The sequence below is a fragment of the Agelaius tricolor genome, unplaced genomic scaffold, assembly GCF_023055355.1.
Source record: "Agelaius tricolor isolate 1412-34295 unplaced genomic scaffold, bAgeTri1.0.p SCAF_2, whole genome shotgun sequence".
NCBI classification, from domain to species: Eukaryota; Metazoa; Chordata; class Aves; order Passeriformes; family Icteridae; genus Agelaius; species Agelaius tricolor.
Genome location: NW_027269262.1, coordinates 34,271,809 through 34,295,329, shown reverse-complemented (window position 1 = coordinate 34,295,329; position 23,521 = coordinate 34,271,809). Strand labels below are relative to the sequence as shown.

The 23,521-nt window shown below is 37.0% G+C and overlaps 1 protein-coding gene across 1 annotated transcript in view; it reads left to right on the top strand.

Moving 5' to 3' along the window:
* LOC139604515 (dynein axonemal heavy chain 5-like) overlaps positions 1-23,521 on the top strand; it is a 148,463-nt gene that overhangs the window by 110,209 nt on the left and 14,733 nt on the right. Inside the window, exons 68-74 of the mRNA XM_071455659.1 lie at positions 157-428; positions 2,322-2,486; positions 6,211-6,478; positions 8,425-8,546; positions 9,706-10,053; positions 14,433-14,621; positions 22,099-22,231. Of these exons, the coding sequence (XP_071311760.1) occupies positions 157-428; positions 2,322-2,486; positions 6,211-6,478; positions 8,425-8,546; positions 9,706-10,053; positions 14,433-14,621; positions 22,099-22,231 (1,497 nt within the window). The remainder of the gene's footprint in view (positions 1-156; positions 429-2,321; positions 2,487-6,210; positions 6,479-8,424; positions 8,547-9,705; positions 10,054-14,432; positions 14,622-22,098; positions 22,232-23,521) is intronic.

Genomic DNA, 23,521 nt, shown 5'->3' with positions numbered 1-23,521 from the left:
TTTGTTAAGTGTTTCCTCCATGCAAATGTCACATCTCCATATCCTGGTTTGCATAAAATGTTACTCCCTGAATTATATAAAACCAGTACTTTTTATTACTTGTCATTTTTCTGTTTAACAATATTTTTTTTCCTCTGTAATACTTTTCATTTGCAGGAGGTGCCAGCTTGGATATGAATTCTGTGGAACCAAAACCAAAAAAGTGGATCCTTGACACGACATGGCTCAATCTTGTGCAGTTATCTAGCTTGTACCCTTTCAATCAACTTCTGGTGCAAATTGTTAAGAATGAGAAGTCTTGGAAAGCCTGGTTTGATGAAGAAGCTCCTGAAAAATCTGTTATTCCTGATGGTTATGACAGCTTACTGGATCAATTCCATAAACTGCTCCTTGTTCGTAGCTGGTGCCCCGACCACACAGTTGCCCAAGTAAGATACATTTTTGTACAATGGTTATGCCATGTGACATCTCCTGAAGAACTGCTAGTCCCAAACTTATGTTCTCTGAATTTCTTGTTACCATAATATTTCTTGCTATTTTGAGTGAGCTATTTTGAAAAATCAGATATTGGAATGCTCATTAAAAAGTATGTGTAAAAACACTAATTTATTTAATTGCAATGAACTAGGAAGCAGAACATGAAACAAATTGTGTTGGAGATGCAAGAATACCATTGCTTTGGTGTAGTGCTTTCACAGCCAAGTCATGCAACCTGTAAAGAAGTTGCATTCCTCTGGTGAATCAAAAGATACCTCCCCGTTCATTTTCACAGAAATGGTGGAAAAAGAGCAATTCACTTTTATGGCAGGTGCACTAAAACAGCAGATGAACTGTTTACTTACCCTCTCTACTGAGGAAGTAATAATTAAGGCTGCTTTGTGGCAAATGTCATAAAAGAAACTGCAGTAAACTAGCAGTTTCTCCACAGTCTGTGATATTTTGATTTTTCTTCTCTATGTAGGTGTAAAAGAGATGTATGAGTCTATGAGTACCCTCTTTCCACTTTTTTTTTTTCTTCTTTCTGTACTGGAAAGTGGTAGTTTTTCTTTCCTGCCTATATCAACTTTACATGCTACATGCTGTGATAGCATCTGTGTTGTATTTAGGGGACACCATATTTCCATGGACCTCTTTTCAACAAGGCTCCTCCACTCTTTTTTGTTTTCTGTTCTTCACTCAGTAAGCAGGAGAGAAGTATGCGAGCTCCAACTGCCATAATTTAAACAGAGCAAAATAATAAAGCTGCTACTGCTTATTTATCAACTTATTATCTATCAACAATTATCTATCAACTAATTTATCTAATTTAACTAATTTTTTATTGTCTTGCACAAACATCTCTGTAAAAGAATGTCTCTGAACAATGACTGCAACAAGAGGTCATTATTTTAATTTTTGAGGAGAGAGGGGATCTCTGTTTTTAATCTCTTCTTTCCCTACTGTGTTTTCCCAAGTATTAGAAATTTTACCTGTCTGGGACAAAATTTACACTCAATAGTGGGTGATTGAGGGTTTCTTTTTCTGCAATTGACATCTTCCTCAGTCCACCTTGTTCCTCAGTGCTTCTCTTCATCATACATGCCTCAGAATCTGTGAGAGTCAATACAAAGCTAGGAAATCACTTCAGTCAAAAAGAATTTCATGCACTAAGGTAGCTTTAGAAGTTCTTTTAGAAAACGTCTATGAAAAGAAAAAAAATAGAGGTATAAAGAAGGTTTGACCTTTAAGGATCATGTCTGAGCTAAGTTTATGTTTTGTAGAAATAGATATTCAGCCTAAGAGACTTGAACTGGATAACCACTGGACAGGAGAATTTGTTTGAAGTTCCAATAAATATGTGGGAGATTGTAACTGGGTCAGATGAAAGATCTGTCTAATCCACTTTGCTGTAGAGACAGTGTCAACAATACATACTTAGAGGAACTAAAAATGGAACTGGTATAGAGGAACTCTTTTATTTTGCTATCCACCAAATTTTAACTGGCAGTAATTTAGGGGCAATATCTGGGATGTCCTCAGAGCTGACACTGGATCTATTCTGCATGGATTTTTTTCTCCAGTTCTTTAAAAAAACCCATTTAGCATTTTCTAGCAAAAGTGTTCACAGGATGGCTGTTGCGTGAGCAGAATTCTTTCTCTTCTGTGTTTGAAGTTTGCTATCTGAGAATTTCAGTGGTTGCCTCCTGTGGGCTAAAGTTGAGAAATTAAAGTTCAGACAGTCATTGCTTCCAGTATAGATGTTGGTAAATTCCATGTCACTAATTAATGCTAAACTTAAAAAGGTAAAGATAGATATATTTTTCTGGTAACTTTTTTCCCAGGCTCGGCACTACATTGCAGAATCTCTTGGAGAGAAATATGCAGAAGGATTTATTCTTGAGATGGAAGAAATGTGGAGAGAAAGTGGCTGTCGAACACCTTTGACATGCCTTTTGTCAGTGGGGTCTGACCCCACTGAAAATATAGAACGTCTTGCAAAATCAAAGGTATCCTCCTAAACTGAATTTACTAGAGCTGATAAAGACATTTTTAACTCTTCTTTGCACTAGAAGTGGCATTTCCACATTTTAAAGATGTTTGGATAGTGATATTTATATTCATGCTAGTGTTCTCTGGAAGTTAATTTTTGACCAGTAGCCAAAATGCATTTACTAGGAAATGAAAATGCTGCAGTCCTGCTTTTTGCAGTTGTTTGATTCCAATGAGATCCCTGTCTTTATCCAGCAGATTATGATAACCCACTACTTATGAAATGTACTAAGCTATGAGAACAAAGCAACATTTGTGGTTTAAATTGTGTTACATCCACTGTAGGAGCTGACAGTAATGATGATTACAAGAAGATACAGAAAAAAAATCATAATTATGGTGACAAGAGGAATTAATTTTAACACCCTAGCATTCAATCTGTGCACTTGATGGAGACATTCAACCTTTCCTACAGAACAGCATCACTTTAAGTCACTCTGTGCTCTGTTTTATGGTTCACAATGTAGCAGCATATAAAATTTTCCCAAGAAGTTATTTACTTTAGATCTCCATAAATTTTCCTCCTTATTAGAATGCATCTTCATTTAATGGTGCAGGATTTTAGAATACACTGAGTAAGACATGCAAAAGTAGGAGGACCCACAAATCTCTTCAGCTTATTAATTAAAAAGTAGAGATGCTCATTCTATTTGAAAATCAGGACCCTTATTTTTCTGTCTGTGTTAAAATGGCTTAAATTATGACCTAACTCTCACTTAGTGTTTAAATTTAGGAATCTTATATCTGAAGTCATTAATTTGATCCTTGTCTGCTGTCAGACCAAGAGGGTATTGCGGTCTTAATATGTTTTCATGCTTCCAGGAAATGTGTATGGGATAAATAGAAAGTGAGGTTGTGAAAGAGCTGAAGGGGTTGCCTTGTTTATTCACACATGGTTTATGAACAAGGCAACATCAGCTGAGCTGTCACAACGTGAAGTTCAGCTCTAGTGTCACCTGTAAATGTAAAGTCAACCACACTGTTTAACTGTAAGGTTCTTTGCCAACCTCTTGAAGTAAAGACCTAAACACACAGCATATAGGAACTTTTCAAGTTTACAAAAGCCATCCTAATGTCACAAAACAAAATGCAAACACAGATTTTTAAAAAATAAAAAATGTGTATAACAATGTGGAACTTGAGGAGCACTTCAGCAATTCTTGAGCTTTTAAAAATTTATCAAGAATAATTTAATTTTCAGAATCATTTTCAAGAGAGCTTTGTGTTTATTTTGCTAGTATGTCAACAAATTGTACTTAGTTCCTTTCTTTCTTTGGGATTTCTCTGCTTTTATTCCAGATCAAATCTTTAATATAGGGTCATTTTACCGAGGACCTGATCTTGAAGGGGGGAGGTGGTGGTGCTGGGGTTTTTTTCTTCTTAATGATAAAAAACTTGGGCTGCTTTTTTCAATGATTTCTCTTTTACAGTCATGATTTGTAGTCTTAAAATGGATTAGCACCAGTGCTAATGGTGTCTCTAAGTATGATATTAGCAGTATAAATCAGCTATCTGCTATTGGTAATGTTCAAATTTGTGTCCAGAATTTATTTTTCACTCTAAAATTTTGCTGTTAAGGTGGCCCTCTCCCTGAGAGATTAGAACAGTATCTATGGTTACTGAGCTATGTAATCTTGTTTATAAACCAAACAAGCTCTATCTTAAAATTAGTTGCATTTATGCCCCCTTTACTTTCACTTTAAGATGGTGTGAAAATTTAACTTTCAGGATTGAAATGAAGTTTCTTATGCCAGCACTTTGACTTCATTAAAATCAATTTTTTTTTTTTTAATCGTAGAGATCATTTCTTCTTTTAGGGTATGATGCACAGAACATTCAACAGAGCTGTCAGGGCCACTGTAGTGACTAAAATGCCAGCATTTTCATCTGGATAGTGATACATGAAGATGAGATGGATATGCTGATATGAGTCACTATTGAAAGTAACATTCTGTATGCAGACATTTGATAGAGTTCTTTCAGAAGGAGTAAAATGAGGACAATTCATAGTGAAAAATATTTTTCTCCTTGTCTTGATGTTTCTATGACCTTTAATGATTGTACATTTCAGAGGCAACATTGCTGAGAAGAGCAAATTATAAGTAGATGCTTTGTTAGGGAATAATGTATCTGCTGAATATTTATGCACTCTTATGCAGGGATAGTCATAGTGTTTGACTTACAGGAGTGCTAGCTGTACTCTGATGCATCTTAGAAAAGCTGAAGTTTTTTTGGTTCTCTGGCACATAGCCAGCTTCACAGCCTGTTCTGCTTTGCTTCTTTTAGCTACAGTTTTAGGTTTCACTGACCTGAGAGTGGGATTTAACTGCTTTCTTATCTTTGGCATTCTTGTGTCCTTAAATCTTGCCAGGGTATGGGGGATAATATACAGCACCTGTATTTACACTGTTCTGTAAAATCAGGTCAGGGCCCCTTCTCTGACCCTGAGGCCAAATGACCCAGCACAGTTTGTGTCCATATGCTTAACTTTCTTCTCCTGAAAAAGGAGGGCAGCCTCCTCCACGCTGCTTAGGAGTGGATGTCTTCCTTCCTTTTTGTTTCACTGTAAGAGAGTCTGATGGCTGTACAGGTCAAGACTAACCTTTGTAGCTCTCAGCCAGCTGAAGATAGGCCCAGATTGATAATGTGGCTCATTGCTCACTGCATGAGATACTCAGCTGTAGGTCTTGAATGTGAAACTCTCCATGAAACAAAGTCTCTTCGTCAATTCTTTTGCCCTCAACATGTATGCAGAATAATATGTTTAAATGGGCTTGATAGTTCTGGTTTTCCCTGGCAGGGGTCAGGCAGCAAACCTGAGCCAGACTTGAAAAGAACAAGAGCAGCAAGAAGAAAAAGCAAGAGAGGATCTGCCTGCATGTTACTGACAGACTTGTGTGGTCCTGATCTCAGCCTTATCTTTTTCAGATCCCTTTGTGAGAGCCTTTATCCTCCTCTGGTTTTCTGAACAACTGCCTTTACTCTCCCATGGCCTCTGGAGAAGATGTCATAAAATTCCAGAAATTTATATTTGCATTTATAAGTTTTCTCTTTTCTGAATCTAGATCTGCTCTAGATCTGCTCAAGCTAGCAGATCACCAAACTGGAATCCTCTGAATCAGTTGGCAATGGCAATCCACAGCTGCCATTTAACAATACAGGATGTTTCCTGAGTGATGCTTTAATGTGAACCAACCTTTCCTGTCCTACCTGCTTCATCAACAGCTCTCTTTTGAATGAAATATGTTCAGGCAATAAAAAGTCATCATAATTGTTGGGTTTACACTATGTGTTAATTATTATCTGAAGCCCTAATATCTGCTCATCTCAAGATAGTACATTATAGGAAAAAGAATGGCCAGGCTGTATTTATCTCTTGCTTTATTTGAAAAATTGGTGAAAAAGCTGAAAAAATATTTCAGGTGTCTTATCCCATAGATATTGTTAGACCAACAAAAAATATGATTTCCAGTGGGTGTAGTTTTCTTCTAACAGGTGGAAGATAAGAGGAACTTGAAGGGTTTTGTTTTATTTACTTTGTTTTAATATAATCAGTCTGCATTGATATTAATGGCTTTCTTTGTGACAGAATGTCACTACACATGGATCTACAGAAGGAATACATCACATGTATAATTCTAAGGAGCTACATATAAAATAAACTTTCTTTTTTACCTTTAGAACATTCCATGTCGTGCCATTTCAATGGGTCAGGGCCAGGAAGTCCATGCAAGGCACCTGTTAAATCAGTGCATGCAAGATGGAGGATGGCTCCTCCTACAGAACTGCCACCTTGGCTTGGAATTTCTTAATGAATTAATGGACACCATCACAACAAAAGAGTCTGTAAATGAAGATTTCAGAACCTGGATCACTACAGAGGCTCACCCAGAGTTTCCTATTAATCTTTTACAGTCCTCTATAAAATTTACCAATGAACCTCCTCAAGGTAGGAATGACTTCCCTTCCCATGGGAGAGATTGCTGCTGGTCCAGGAAGGTTGGGCAGAAAGTAATGTTGGTATCAGTGTGCAGCTACTTGAAGCTGCTAGTCTCGGACATCACTGACCTATGTTCCTGGGAATCCCCTTGTCTGCTGGGCCTCCATGCACCTCCTTACACCCAGAATCTTTCCCCACTTCCAGGATATTTCCTCATATTCAGATGTTCATCTCATGCTTTCTGAGCCTCTAAGCCCCCAGCTTTCCTCACCTAAGTAGTCCATATGCAGCAGCACAATGTGAGATCTGCATCTTGCTTGGCAGTTTGGACTCATGTTTCTGTATTAATAGGGGTGTAAGAAAGACATGGATGGAATGAATCCAGTGAGAACCCACAAAGATGCTGAAGAAATTGGAGAATATGCTATGTGAGGAGAGGCCAGGATGATTTTTAAACCTTGAGGAGAGGAGGAGTATCTTATTAATGCCTACAAATAAATAAATAAATATGCCCTTTCTTTATATATATATGTATGTTGCCAGTGGTTTCAGTTGATGATGTCAGTAGGAGCTAAGAATTTTTATCCAAGGTCCTATTTAAAGCTTCAGACATTTAAACCTCTTATTTCAGTACTTAGCTTCCTTTGAACGTTAGTAAAACATAACAGAATGTTTGATGTTGTGAAACACATCCTGTTTCAGCATTTATACTCCATCTCAAGAGCAGATAGTCAGTCTGTTGATAAAAATTTCTTACTTCTTCCTCTTCTCCTCTCCCCCTTTTTAATTCAGAGCTCAGCATCCTTTTATTGCACAGTGGCCCCCTCGTAATCATTCTAATGGTAACAACCTATAGCTCCAAGAGGCTATTTGAGAAGTCAAGTTATAGCAAATACGCAACTTACATTTAGCAGCTGAAAAAAGCCCAGTGTAAAAATTTTAGTCAGGATGAAATATAGAGAGTTTTAGTTTCTCAAGACTGTCCAGTCACATTGGCAGCACAATAAAATAAAACACTTCTGTTTTATTTTGGAACCCTGTTATGATACCCATTCGATATTTTGAAAAGCTATTTGTTTGAATATTGATTTGCAGGATTTTTGTGAAGTATGAACAAAAGCAAAAGTACTTTTATTATGTCATATGAAGTAAGATGGCTTTGACCATCTTTTCACTGCACTTAAAATCTGCCCTTCTAGACTTGTGTGAAGCTGATTACGTGGAAAGTATCATAAGAGGGACCTGATGTCAGTAACTCATGCTTGGGTTGCATGTCCAAGGCAAAAGATGCTTGAGTAGCACTGCCTGAAAACATCTGGGAGCAGTCAAGCTTCTGTGTTCCATGGCAGCTGAGACTGTATCAGTATCAACTGCCTAAAGCTGTTTCTGGGATATGAAATGTCAGTGCTCAAACAAACCTCCCCAAGTATTAATATTTGCACTATGAATTTAGGTTCTCCTCGTCACCTTGGTGCCTGTAGGCCAGTTGAACAACCTGCATACAGAATTTTGAGATTTTTCTAGGTTTCAAATCTAAATAAAATTATCTTAAATAAAACTAAAATCTCTTATTATAAGTAAGTAGCAGAACAAACTCTTGGATACCCAGTGCTATATTTCATATGATGTTAGATGTCTTTTCTATTGCCATATAGTTGCTAAATAATTATGTTTCTATTTCAGTTGTTTATGGGATCATTTAGAATATGATTATGTAATCTTAAATCCTTCTGGACTGTTGAAATCAATTTTTTGTGTTACCTACCTAAAACAAAATGTTACTGAAGTTTGCCTGCTATGGCCAGCTGAACAGATAATTCATTTTAAGACATTATTTGAAGGTATAAGTGAGATGATACTGCAAATTGGAATAGAGAATTATGCTTAACAGGTTGGACTTATGGATTCCATACATTTTTTTTGCAAATGTATTACCTTTTATACTTACCTTCTAGGTGTGAAAGCTGGCTTAAAACGAACATACTCAGCTGTTACTCAGGATCTGCTGGGAGCGAGCAAAATGCCACAGTGGAAACCATTACTATATGCTGTAGCATTTCTTCATACAACTGTTCAGGTTTAAAAATATATTTCTTCTCTTCTGTCATAAAGCCATGTTTCATTTATTAATGAACCTTGTTATTAAATGAGAAACATTTTTAAAGGGATGTCCCATGTTGTCAAATTAACACAAAATAAGAAAGAGAACAACATATCTCTATTACTGCAGCTGTGTTAAAACTTATAGTTTTGCTCATGTTGGTCCTTTATCTCCAACAGGGATGATATTTGAAAGGAAAAAAGGGACAATCAAGCAATGATCAATTAGAGTACTCTTCTATTAAAGTCCTGGTCAAAGACTGTGTGATCTGTCTTTCAACTAACTGGACTTTTACTAATATTTTAGCTCATAAAAGCATATTAAAGAAATTTACAATTTATAGTTTGGAAAACCATAGTATCAAAATGCTGAATTCACAGTGAGAAGGTGTAAGAGGGTGAATATAAATCCTTTCTGCTCTGAAACCTGTAGGAGGAAATGAAAGTAGATTTTGGGTCTTGACTTTCAGGACTTCCATTAAAGAAAGTGCTTTATGGATTAACCACAACTTTTCATCATCCTATGAATAGATTTTGCAGTGCTCTCAGTTTATATTTGGAGCCTGGCTAATTTAGCTCTGTGGCATCCATGCACTGATACATTGTGGTCCAGTGGAAGCCTATGTTAAAAAAAATTGCAATTACCAGATATTACCCTAACACCTACATACTGCCAGCTGAGTCTGCAGATGATTGACTAAGAAGTAGTTTTTCCTACTTGCATCTGCACCATGCAGACACAACAGGGATAAGAATATAAGTGATAGGAATATATCTAATCCATAGGAAGAACCCACACAATGATTATGACTGATGATTTTGAACACCATTGCCTCAAACAGTAGCTTAATTTTTGAATTTCAAAAGCTATGGTTCCAGACTCAGAGATTTAAAAAATACTTTAAAAAGAGGATTTTTTTCTTTGTGAGAATATTAATATTCCTCTTATTTGTTTGTACAAAATTTAGCTACTAGATAATCAATCAAGTTTTAAATGTATTTTTTTAAAGTTGGTGAAATAGAGTTCCAGCTGGACTACTGCATTCTTAACATATTTCATGTATTCTTCTGCACTTATGCTTTCTTCACAATTAACATCAATCAGTGTTTTACCTTTAATTCTAACCATTCTACAGGAAAGAAGGAAGTTTGGCCCATTGGGCTGGAATATTCCTTACGAATTTAATCAGGCAGACTTCTCAGCCAGTGTGCAGTTCCTTCAGAACCACTTGAATGATGTGGGCATCAGACAGGGAGTGAACTGGAGCTGTGTCCGCTACATGCTTGGAGAAGTGCAGTATGGTGGCCGTGTGACTGATGACCTTGACAAGGCCCTGCTGAACACATATGCAAGAGTCTGGTTTGGAGAGCACATGTTCAGTGAAAAATTTTGTTTCTACAAAGGCTACGTTATTCCAAAAGGGAATAGAGTGGAAGACTATCTCCAGTACATAGAGCAGTTGCCAGTGACTGATACACCAGAGGTAAAATATTTTAATATATTAAAGGGAGTTTTTGTGAGATTAATAGCTTAATGAGGTGGCTTTTTTTCCAGAATTGAGTATGCATAGGTAAAGATTAGCAGGCAGACTATTATAGTGAATATTCAGTGTAGATCTGCTGACCAGGAAGAGGTAGGTGAGGCCTTCTTCAAACAGCTGGAATAAGTCTCATATTCACAGGCCCTGGTCCTTATGGAGGACTTTTAGCAACCCTAATTATCTTCTGGAAGGTTGATACAGCAACGTTCAAGTAACAATGTGTATAAAACCCTGTTGGAATGCTGTAAAGATGGAGCTGGAGCCTTTTTGATAATGTATAATGAAAGGAAAAGAGGCAATGGACATAAATTAAACAACAGGAATTCCATCTGAGAACAAGAGAACTATTTTTTAAGTGGAGGTGGACAAATATTGGGAGAGTTTTTCCAGAGATATTGTGCAGTCTTGTCTTTGTAGACATTGAAATCCCAACTGGACAGACAGCCAGCTCTATTTGCTCCTGCTTGAGCAGAGGATTTGGATTAGATGACCCTCAGAGGTCCCTTCCAAACCAAACTATTTTGTGGTTTCACAATTCTGTATGGGATTGAGCAGTCATGCAATCTGAGAAATAATAAAAGTAAAAAAGCCCATGGTCTCATTTGAAAGTTATAATTGGGAGTTTATTCCATTTTGACAGTAAAAAGATATGGATGTTGCCATGAATTGGTGGGGTAGGGTCCAGGGTAGCTCCTGGTTGTAAGCACTTTTACACGACCCAATGTGTGAATGTCACAGTGGTCACAGGAACTGAAGGATGATGACTTTCTGCTCCCTCCAGTACAGGCACACATGCTGAAGTTAGTTAAAATGAAACAGAAGAGAATGCTCTGGAAAATTGAAACAGAGGTGAATGGTCTGGATTTCTGTCTCATTTCTATTAAGTTGATAAATGCCATTGGAAATAAGTTCCATTAAAATTAAATAGACTGAGTGGAACAGAAAAAACTGGTTTTCACTTACTGATAATGTTCTGGCTGAGAGGGTGAGAAGTTTCCAAGGTCATAAAATAAGCTTGGAAAGTTCTGAATCTCTGAAGGTAGTGAGACCAGAATGCAAAGGTATTTGTGCCAGCAATGATGTACCTTTTCCAGGTGAGAGTAAATGCAGACATGATAATGCATCACTGGGATCCATTTGAGCCCAGCTCATGAAGTAGTTCCTATCAGTGTACGAACCTTGGCTCTATCAGATTTCAGGTTCTGCTTTCATAGATCTGCTCTTTTAAACACTTGGGAACCTATCTCACAAGGCTGCAATGTATTTTTAAAGTGTTTTGATGCCTGTGAAAAATCTGTATGTATGGTTTGACGCAGGGGAATTTTACCTTTGGCTTTTATGTAAATAGAAGCAAGTCCAGGAATGCAAACATCTTTTTGTTCTTCACATTTTCACTCGTTAGGAAGAAAGCTGTGACTTTCTTCTGTCATTCTAAAATCTGTCAAAATTGCTCATGAAAACCTTTAACCTTTTAATCTCCCAATCTTCTTTGTTTCACAAAAGATACTGTGCTAGTCCAAACAGTGTTTCCTTGATTCATTCCTTTTCCATTTTTAGTTAAGAAAGACTGAATTGGCCTGCTTGGAGTGTTCTTGCTCCTTTGATGAAATTTCATCCTCTGAGTGGAATGAACATCCTCTTCTGAGAAGGGCAATTGAACTCAGTGTATTGGGTTAGGATGGAAAGGTTTCAGTAGCAGAGGGATAAGGAGAAGCTGGCAGAAACTTCCCGCATGTGTGACAGGGCCAGTGTCAGACAGCTCCAAGACAGACCCACTGCTGGGATAACATGTTTAGGAAGGATAAAAAGCTGCATGAGAACCTTCAGTCAGAGAGAGGAGTGAGAATATGCGAGAAGAAAAACTCTGCAGACTCCAAAACCTGTGAAGAAGGAGGGGCAGGAGGTGCTCCAGGTGCTGGAGCAGAGATTCTCCTGCAGCCCATGGAGGACCCCACACTGGAGCAGGTGGATGCCTGAATGAGGCAGTGACCCTGTGGGAAGTCCATGCTGGAATAAGATCTGTGGCTCCATGGGGAGAGGAGTCCATGATGGAGCAGATATTTTGGCCAAGGTTATGACCCCACAGATGCCCATGCTGAAGCAGTCTACCCCTGGAGCTGTGCACCCTGTGGAAGGGACCCACACTGGAGCAGCTCAGTGGAGCAGCCCAATGGATAAGTTTGTAGAGGACTCTTATGCTGGAACAGGGGTAGAGTGGGAGGCGTCCTGCTCCTGAGGAGGAAGGAGTTGGAGACAGCATGTGGGGAGCTGACCACAAATCCCATCCCCTGTTCCTTGTCTCCCTGTGCTCCAGTGGGAGGAAGTAGAGAATTTGGGAATGAAGTTAAGTCTGGGAAGAAGGGACAGGTGGAGGGAAGGTGTTTTTATGATTTGGTTTTATTTCTCACGATCCTACTCCGATTTGATTGGTATAAATTCAGTTAATTTCCCCAAGTCAAGTCTGTTTTGCCCGTGATGATAACCGGAGATTGATCTCTCCCTGTTCTTATCTCAGACCATGGACTTTTTGTTGTGACTTCTCTCCCCTGTACAGCTGATGAGAGGATGATAGAGGAGTGGTTTCAGAGGAGTGTAGAGCTTTAACAATTGGTTTTGAGGATTCATAAGGCTGGAAAACCCTGAAAGACAGAATCCAACATTCTGTTTTTAAACAACATTCCCAGAGATTTTGGATCAAAAAGAACAAGAGATTTGGGTCCTTGATAAAGGACATTCAGAAAACTGGTCCACCCGCTGGTTTCTTTCTTCTTCCCTCTTCATACATCACTTGCATGAAACTGTAGGACCAGAGCTGTCTCCCATGTCTCCCTGTCTTTGTTAATATTGCTCCAATGTTTAAGTTAGCCCTTGGACTAGGGCTCCATTCACAGATATAGCAAATATTCTTCATGGTGCTAACTTGGGCTGTAATATTGCCACAAAATCTGCTGGAGAAAAACCAAACAAATAAGCCCTCACTGTGCAAGAGCAAAAGCAGAAAAGAATATATCTTCAAATGTGTATTTCCTTCCACATAAAATATGAGTGTAATAAAGTGCATTGGTATTTTTGCCTTTTACAGCTCTAAACATTGAGTTTGAGTAAACCACTATTTGCAAAACATTAAATCCTATCTGGAATCTACCTGCACGCTGCTATAGTCACGCCCTCAGTCAAATGTGGTATTAGGTGTGTACTTTGTGCTGTTGTAAGCATAAGATTCCCAAGTGGTGTAGATCAGTGCTGCTTTGCTAGCTTTGGCAATGGTGCAGCTACTCATATCCCTCATCTCTGAATTTAGATTTACAAGTATAACAATATTAAATGGCCCTTTTAATTCTCTCTTCACAGTATGTAAATACTGGTTTCTAGAAGTGCCTTCTTGCAATATACTTATTCTAATGTAAAATATGAAAACTGTATATGTGAAAAAATGTGAAAAATGAGAAACAGAAGATTGCTTGGCTTTTGTGCTCAGTTTGAGGGCAAGCCTTCCTCATTAAAGGATCAGTGGTTCAAAGTTTGTAAGAGATATGTAATATGTATAATTAACTGAGGCTGGTGAAATAAGTCACAGTACATACAATTCCTCCTGGAGAAGGGTTGCAATTGTCAATCTGACAATTATAGACTTACTGATATTTCAGTAGAAGTTTCTGAAAAAGCTATTATCATTCAGACAAAGGGCAGCTTTTCAGTAATTCTGTGCTAGCTGTATCTTAAATAAAATAATTCAATTTCAGGAGAAGAAGTAAGGAGGGGGAAGCTCCTTACCAAAAACAGCTAAACCATAAAATATCCTAAATGTATCACTATCTTTGGGTACTTCAGATATGGTCATTATTTTATTTACCAGGCCACATGCCTTATAAACCCAAGAGTCTGAGTAAAACAAAACATGTTAGAAATGTTGACTGGTCAGATAATTAGGGGCATCTACTTGAGCTGGTACAACAGCAATAGACCCATAGAGATAAAGAACTAATGCTGAGGGGTCAGTGTCCACATATGACATTGCCAACACTGAACCAAAGGAAAGGGATCTGTTCTCACCCCCTTGACACCATTCCACAGCATGATACATGTGGAGATAACGAGATCAGTTGAAAAACCCTCCACTGATATGAATGAAAACACTATTGCATATGCAGCCTGTGTTAATGTTTTAGTGCAATTTGGGTTTGTTCCTTTGCCATTTAAATGGAAGAACTTCCACTGGCCTGTTCACATTTATTGTTTTATGGAGCTGAGAATTTTCTTCCTTTTTTATCCATTTTCATGCATTCTTTTTTCCCCCCAATTTTTATACCTTTTACTTTAAGGTGTTTGGACTTCACCCTAATGCAGATATAACTTACCAGACCAACCTGGCCAACGAGACATTCAGTACCATAGTAAGCATCCAGCCCAAAGACAGCAGTACTAGAGGGGGAGAAACTCGGGAAGCAGTGGTGCAGCGGCTTGCTGATGAGATGCTGGAGAAGTTACCTCCAGATTATAAACCTCATGAGGTATGTGCTACTTCGTAGAACACATGTTTTATATGTATGCATGTATATACATTTGTGTTTTAGAAGTTTTATTGTGCTTCTTAAATTTATCTGGCATGTATTTTAAAAAGATCTTAAAATTATGCATAGGGGTTTATAAGTCTGTTTTGCTTTATTATCTAACATATTCCTACATCAGAAAGATATATTTCAAATGCCACAGTCCACTTAGTCACCTTAACTCAGAAGACCCATTCAAGGCATCAGAAAGTTCTTGCTTTCCTTAGTAGCTTACAGAAATAGCCTGATGACTCTTTCTGAGGGTCTGGTGATCCTGTAGTGGTTACAGCATTAAATTTAAATTTAAATTTAAATTTAAATTTACCTACTCCCATTATGACACCCCCATGATGAAGAGTGAATTTTATCACTGACCTTTTCATGCTCCAGATTTTTTTGGGTCTGAGCCATAAGAGGTATCTTTGTCAATCTTTTCTTGCATTTTTAATTAACAGCCCCATTAAATGGAAACATCCAGCATAGAGACTCTTGCGTCAGTTTATAAGTAGGTTCTACTGTCTGTGAGGGAAATGAGGGGTTTTTAACATTTACTGTTCATGAAACACTGTTCAAGTGTTTCATGAACAGTAAATGTTAAAAACCCCTCATTTCCCTGATTTTATTCTTTACAATTGTGTTTTGCCTTGATGGTGCCTTTTTTTGCCCTGCTTGTAGTTCAAGCTGGTAAAATGCTCAATAGGAATTACAACATGCTATGTGTGCTTAATTTTCTTCTCTGGCCAACTTAGAATGTCCACCTAAGTAACAAATAATAGCCTGGGGACCCAGCAGTATTTCCTGTCTTCCCTTCTACTATTAATCTCAGACTGAATATGTCTTGTATAAATAGCCACTTTTGTACTGTCATAATTCAACTTGGAACTTCTCTTGTCATTCCCCTGTCGTCAAGCTACTTACAGTCTGCAACATTTTTTGGTGACATTTCCTACCATCTACCTCCAAATTGTTCTTTTCCATCCATTCCTGTTTGCATCTCTCCTTTTTGTCACTTCTTATTGTTTGTCCTAATGAAAGTCTATAAATAATTTTTTGTAGAATTTGATTAAGAATGGAGTCAATTTTCTAGTTTTTGTATTATTATTTAATGATGAATAAATATTAGAAATAGAAAATAAAATTAAATCTAGTAAATGTAATAATAATTCATATATTAATAAATTTAATAATTTTCATGTTGGATCTACAACTATCATTTACACCTTAAATTATTCTCAGTCCTCTTCCCTTATCTTTCCAATCAGAGTAAAGCTTTTTTATGGAACTAAATTCTTCTAGTTTCATTCATCTCCTTCATTTTTTTTTTCAATTTACAGTAACAGTAAAATACTGAATGCCTGGATACCATGTATGCTTTTGCCATATTTGTAATATGGGTATTGAGCTAAGTTTTTACAATATACTTGCTAAATCCTCCAAAGGACTATTTCTTCATTCCCTTGTTAAGCTGATGACTTTTTTCCTCCTGAAGAATTTGTAATGCTTAGAAAACATCAATAGTACTTACTGCACTTTACATTGTAACCAGAGGGTAGTCTTAACCTCAGGTTTTACCTCTGGGAAATTTGTGCAATACCTTTCAGTCATGTAAAATGCACACACAGTTGTTTAATCTAAATTTCACTTTGGCATTTCTTCTGTTTAATCTTAGGCTCATTGACTTTCTTTCCTTCTTGGTTTATTCCCTGAGGTTATGCACACAAACCACATGTAGGGGATGCCTCCCCTTTTAAGTCAGTTCATCAAATCTTAGCTTTGGAGACCACCAGTTTTGGAGCCAGGGACTGTAGTTAAGGGCAGAGGGTCTGAAAGGGTTATTTCAGACATTCCATCCTTCACTCTTGACTTGTCTGTCTCTATTTTACTGCTGTATTTGTATTTGTATATAATACATACTGTTTCATGTGTCTGTATTTAAAAAAAAATCACTACCAGTTGTTTACTCTGCTCTTTCACTTTTCTCATGATCTGCCAATCATACATGAGGGGTTTTATTTTCTAATAAGCAGTCATCATTGCAATGATGCTCAGAATTAACATTTCTTTGTTTCAGTACTGTTTCTCTTACATCTTCTATGAGCTTCAAAGGAAACTTATTTTGCTTTAATTTGCTTCATAGCTGTCCTGTTATGATTCAACCAAGGAGATTTGAGCTTGTACAGAGGATGTGTTGTTGGGTCTAGTTTTTCTTCTGTATTTCTTGTAGATACATTCTGAGTTCAGTAAGTGTAGATACCACCTCTTTCTGGGGATATCTAGTTTTCTAAAGCTCTAGTTTTCTAAGCATCTTCATCTGTGAATTACACTTCACTTTGATTAATCATACCTCTCTCTTTATGTGCCTTTTTTTCAGTCTGCACTACTGATGGACGGCACAGTACTTTTCCACAGAAATATTCAGAAATTATGCTTAGTTTCTGTAGCATGGTAGTCATTCATTTGTTCTGAACTAGAGAATATTCTCTGTTCATTTTCCAAGAGTTTTTCATTGCTAATAATGTATTCCTCTGTATAGCTCCTTGGCTATCTCAGCTGCACTAGAGCATATACAGATTTTAATTCTGTAGTTTTATGAGATTTGGCATTGTTTCTTCTGGACCCTGATTTTTCAATATTTCTTTCTTCAGTCTGCTTAGTGAATTTACCCTTTGTCTCTTCCTCTACATTTTAGAACTTGTCTCATTCTCTACATCTTAGAACTTGATTTGGTCTTTCTAAATTCTTTCCTTGTAAGGGATTTTCCCTTTTCTGCCTTTAGTGCCCAGTTCCACATCTTATGTGTTGCTTGTGTGGCAGAAGTGTGGTCACGTCTACACAATAAGCAAAAAAATCTGTATCAAATGTGTTTCTCATTTGAACTATCACTCAATTATTCTGGAATCTTTAAGAAAGCATGGATATGGCAGGAGTGAGCTGTAAAGAAAGCTAAATTTTTAAATGCAAGTTTACATAAAAAAGCCCCAAACCCAAATGACTATAATACAAAAAAGAAAAATTATATCATGCTTACTAACATATAACAAAGAATTTCATTAATCAGAGTAGAAAAGAAGGGAGAGTTTAGGTATTCTCTGAGGAAAGAAGCAACAGTTTGGTAGAAGCTACAAAATGGCAAGTGAAATTATGTTTGCAAGCAAAAGGAGTGAAATGGATTATGTAATTACTTCTTGCAATGTCTGAGAAAAAAAATGGGAAATGAGATAGGTTCTGTTATTTGTCAATTTAAGTCAACATTTGGTCATTCAGAACATTGTTACATACTAATCAGTTTAATAAATCTGAAACAAATATAACAAATATCCCAAATTGAAAAGACTGAGGGAGTGTGTCTAGAAAAAGAGTTTATATGCATTTTCTTTATTGGAAAGGATCAGTAGAAAGAGAAGCATTCATTAGTCCTAGTAGTGGAGCTTGGGTTTGCTTTTAGAATAATATTATACTCCAGTAATGCCATGATGTGTTAGTTAGTCTTTGAAAACCTAAGTACAAAGATATTATCAGTGAAGAAAAGGAGCAAAATTTTTTTGAAACAATGAAGGTAATTAAAAGCAAATTCTCTTCAGGGAAAGTGGCAGGTGCCTTTGCTACCTTTGATCAGTTCTTGTGGCTCCCTTTAGAAAATGTGGAGTGAATTTGCACAGAGCTACAACCCCAGCAGACTGGGTTAGGGACAGATGGTACCAAAAACAATTACTTGCTGACATTCAGAGCTCCGGATTGTATTTTCTCTTGATACATTGTGAATCCAGGGAAATTTCAGACTTCATTTCTCAATTATTAGCTTTCAGCAATGACTTCAGTCTCAACAGCTTCCAAAACAGGGGAACCATTTTACCCCATGATATCTGCTGCTTCTATTGTTGTTGTGTTCTTGTAATGCTTCTCAACTGTCAAGGAACTTACCCAAAAGAGTAGAAACAAAACGAGTCACCTTTGCATGCTTTCTCAGCCTGTGGTTGACACAGGTGGTGGAAAAGCAAAATAAACCTTCCTCCTGACCTGAAACTGTCCTCATTTTTCTCTAAGAATTCTGCTTTTATGAACCTTTTTTGCTTCTGGGTCTCGCCTTGCAGGTTACAGAGAGATTAGTGGTAAAATGGTTAGGTCCAGTCAGTCCATGTGAGTGAAGACAGGTGCAAGAATAAATGTCAGCCTGTCACACAGAGATGTTTACAATGAAAATGATCCCTGCATCTTGAAAAACAGCATTCTAGGAATAGCAAGTAGTAGCAGTTTTTTTCCTTAAATATTATTTGTAGTATTGATTAACTGTAAATCCTCTAAGGGTATGGCTACATTAGCAAGCACTGCATGGAAATAGGAATTTGTCTGAGAACCCCAGGCCTTCATTAGATGTTTTGCTGGAGAATTTGCCTTGGTCTAGCTCTAGTCTGGGCCTGTAGGCTGAACCCATTAGTAATTGAAGTACCTTAGAGTCCCTGAAGCAGACTTTTTGGGTTAGCTTAATTTGAAGCTAAGGCCTTTGTGTGCCTGGAATCTAGTTTTCAGTGCAGGGGTTTTGCTACCAAAAAAACCCCCCCAAAAATAAAATAAAAAAAATTAATTCAGGGTCTGAACTGAAACACTGACATAAATGATTCTGTAATGTGTGTACTTATCAACACTATCAGATATGGTGATCATCTATCTCTAGAGCTCCTTCTATTTTCTATGTATTTTGCTGTCTCCTTCCTTATGTGCAGCAAGGAAGGGGTCCTTGACATTCCTTGAAAAGAGCTTTGCCTTATCCATCTACAGAGTGATGGACTTCCCCTTTCTGCTGACAAAGAATGTAGCAAGTAACTAAGTCTGATTTTAAAAAATAGCATTTACTGAAAACCATAGGCAGTCGCTACTACAGCAACTTGATCAATGATCATGGCATGAGTTCAGCAACTACTTTTCTACTGATAGTCCTATAAAGTATGTGCTGACAAACTGGTGACCTAAGGACAGCTAAGAAATATGCATAAAGGAATCTGACACAGTAGAGATGTAGAGATATGCATTGCAAAATCATATAGACAAAGCTATTAAGATTATGATTTTAGTAGCTCCTTTCTTAAATCACATTGTTTTATGTTGGATGATAGCTGTTTGCGTAATGAAAAGGGGATGTTCTAAGTGGGATTTATGGAATTAGTATATTAATCTCAGAAAAGCTATTTTGGTTAATGAGTTTAATCTTTTGAAGGTTTTTTTCTGAGAGTCGGTATCCATATTTTTATGTCATAATAAATACAGCCCTGGATGTAAATCATCTGATTGCTTGATAAGAAGAATTCTAATACAAAACTAGTTAATCATACTTCAGTGCTTGTATTTTAAATGAATCTTAGCAGCAAGATTTCCAAGAAATGCACTGTGTTATACTCTCACCATAAAGTGAGAGTACAAAGTAAATCTCACCATAGATCAGGATTGATTTGTATACAATAAATTAAGAAGTATGGAATTTTTTTTTTCAGTTTTGATATCTGGTTGTGCTTGGTGCTCCAGACTGAGTGTTCTGAGCATATTTAGTTGGATTAGCAAATTTCTGCTTATTGGTTGCCTCCATTATTCAAAACATTATAGGTATTTTGTAGGTACATGAAAGTAAACCAGAAGATTGTGTTAGTTCTGAGAATTCACTAGTTAAATTGTAAAATTATCAGCACTGTAATATTTTAGAATCTTTATTTCATGTCCTCTTTGTAGAGTCATAAATATTAGTATTTTGGAAAATAACCCCTTTTAATAACATCTTCCATACAATTTTTCCTCAAATGGGAGAATTCTTCCTCTAAATGATCCCCAAAAGGAACACTTCCTTTGTAGACTAGAAATAAGAAGTGTGTTTCTTATATAAAGGATAAAATGCATAGACTATATTCTGCATAATTCCTTTCTTATTAGTGGCATGCACTGGACTTCTAAGTATTCTGAAAAAAATAAATCAAATGTTTTTACTTTTTTACAAGAAGAAGAATTACCAGTTCTTGTGAATTTTTCAGAAAGCAGAAGTTTTCCCTGGACTTTGTATGAAATAATCAGAATACTTCATTGTGTGGATTATCCAAAAAATTTATTCCTCAGCTCTAGTCTATGGTAGCTGGTTTAAGTATTTTTTTCTCTTTCACAGGCAGGACGCATTAACTCAGTCTGTAAAATGTACTGTCACACTGCAAAGCATTAGCATAATTGGCTGGCACCTATTTCTTGGACATTCTGTCTGACAAACCCATGGGTCCTTGTGATTAAAATATGATGTATAACCTTGCTGATAGCTGTCTCCCAAGGAGAATAGCATAAAAAGTTGAGAAAGAGTATTTTACTGGGCTTGGAGTTGAAATTTAAGATTTGGAAATTGCCAAAGCATTTGCATATTTATACTAGTGATTATAACTACTCATCTGCTATATGATATTAATCTTGCAGAAATTTGCTACTCATTGTAATAATTAAATCTTTAGTAATGTTTATTATTTGTTTAAAATGTATAGTATACATAATAATGTATATATTGAGATACATGAGCCATTGGCGCTTTCTAAAAGAGGGAAACAAATGTTGAAAGTCTGAAAAATCAGGAATTCTGGTACTGGGTGGGCTATAAGCACCATGATTTTTGCAGGTGCCATTAAACCCTCTCTCATGCACTGTAGTACACAGTGAACTTTGATATACATGGAACATGCAGTGCATGTCTGAAGCACATTCCATACACATCATATGCAAAAGTGAGACAGGGAATGCTGTTGCTATTGTCATTATGACATGTCCTTAACCGACACAGGCAACTGATTCCCTTTTGAAAATATTGAATTTGAGACAAACTGTTACCCTTGAAAACTAAAAAGGCCAAAGGCTTCTACTTGCAAAATGGTGCACATAATGGTGTAACAGATTTCTGTGGCATCTGTATTATTTCTGGCAGTCTTGCCTCTCTAGTAATGTATCCATGAGCATCTTGTCTTATGAGCAAGTCACATGCTACTGAAAGTAGCAGCTTTTACATATCATTGTTCTTGTTAAGTGGAACTCCATTTGCTGCATTATTTCAGCTCAGCAGAGCAAGAAAAGGTGATAAAGTTCACCCAGCACAATTTGGAAATAGAAAGAAATTACCATCAAACAGTGCTTTTGTGTAGCATGTGGGGTTTTTTATTTTAAGATCTAAGACCCTGCAGCCTAACAAGGACAGAAGGAACTGCTGGGTCCCTTCAAAGAGAGGGAACTTTACCTTCTTAGAATGATGGAGGAGCTTGTTCTGGTAAGCTAATGAGTCACAGTGTGCTAAATCTTACAGTTGGCACAGGACTTGAATGGCCATCTGTTACTAAAATGTTTATTTTCTGAAAATGTTTTTGCTTTCAAAAATTATTGCATGGCAAACAGGAGATTAGATTTTATAATCATTGCACTATTCTTTTTTTAGGTGAAAGCACAGCTTCAAAAGATGGGAGCTTTTCAGCCCATAAACATATTTCTCCGTCAAGAAATTGACCGGATGCAACTTGTTATATCCAGAGTTCGAACTACACTGACTGATCTCAAATTGGCTATTGATGGTAAGCTACGATATCAAACATTGTAATTAAGGTGCAATATTTATTGCTAGCAGTTGCTTATACCATATAACTAAATAAATATTTCTTCTTGTTTCCTTCCTTTCTCTTTTGTTCCTTCCCTCACACTGTTTTTCTCTTTTTCTCTGTCTTTATCATATGACCACTAATTCTAGCCCTTAAAATCTCCTGATTGCATCTCTAAGGACACTCCACCTAAATTTATTCTGCACTCATCTTCTCCAGTATTGCAGTTCATGTCCCTTAGCTACTACTTCACTTCTGTGATTCTCTCTAGGATCCTACAGAGCTCAGAGGAATTGCATGAAAAAGTCCATGCGCCATGTATACCAGAGTTATTTAAGAAATTAAGCTGAGACATAATGATATAGAACAAGGTAGAAGGGTTGCTGCTAAGTAATTGAGAGACAGGGAACTCAGGAGGCAAGGTGAAAAAGACTCTAATTTAAGGTGAAATTTGACACATTTGTGAAACTGGCTATACCAAATGGCATGTCTCTAAATGGAAGCTGAAGTGAGTGGCAGTGTCAATCAAAAGAGAGAGAGAGACAGTTCTTCATTTAGGCTTCACAGGAGGCAGGAAACAGCACTCTGTATCTCCCAGAGACAGGAGTATTTGGCTGAAAGTGAGCAATGGTGAATGAAGTTAAAAAACCCCAAGAGTAGAGGCAACTAGAAGCAGATGGAAAATTTGATCAGAAAAAGAGTGAGGAAAAAGAAGGGATAATGATGTTGCCATCTGCTTTTTGTTTTCACTTCCTATTTTGCTTCCTCTTTTGCAAGAGTTGAAAAACCCAGGAAGGAAAGTGTACTGTTGCTCAGCCAAACTTTTTGAATTAAGAAATCAAAATGGAGCAGGAATGGGTAGATTCCACTGGTAAAGCTCTCACCCAAGTCTGCTGTTCTCTAGCAGAGACACAGAAATTATCTGACAGAGCAAACTGTCCTCACAGGGAGCAGGTCAGAATGCCTCAGAATTAGTCCCTTCTGACACAGCTGATGGCATTACTGTAATCTGTCTTACTGGTGTTCTGACAATGTCTTTCATGAAGGGGCATTATTTTTTAATTTGTATTTTTATTACATAAAGATCAGAAAGTATTTCTTTTTCTCTATCATTTGTATGATACACTAAGACAACAAGACATGCTTCAGAAACCTCATGCCTCTAATCTGAATCTAGGAAAGATGTGCCCAAGGCTAATAATCTTTCATATCCTGTAATAACATACGTAAAGATCAGGCTGGAAGAAACAATTGTCCTCTCTTTCT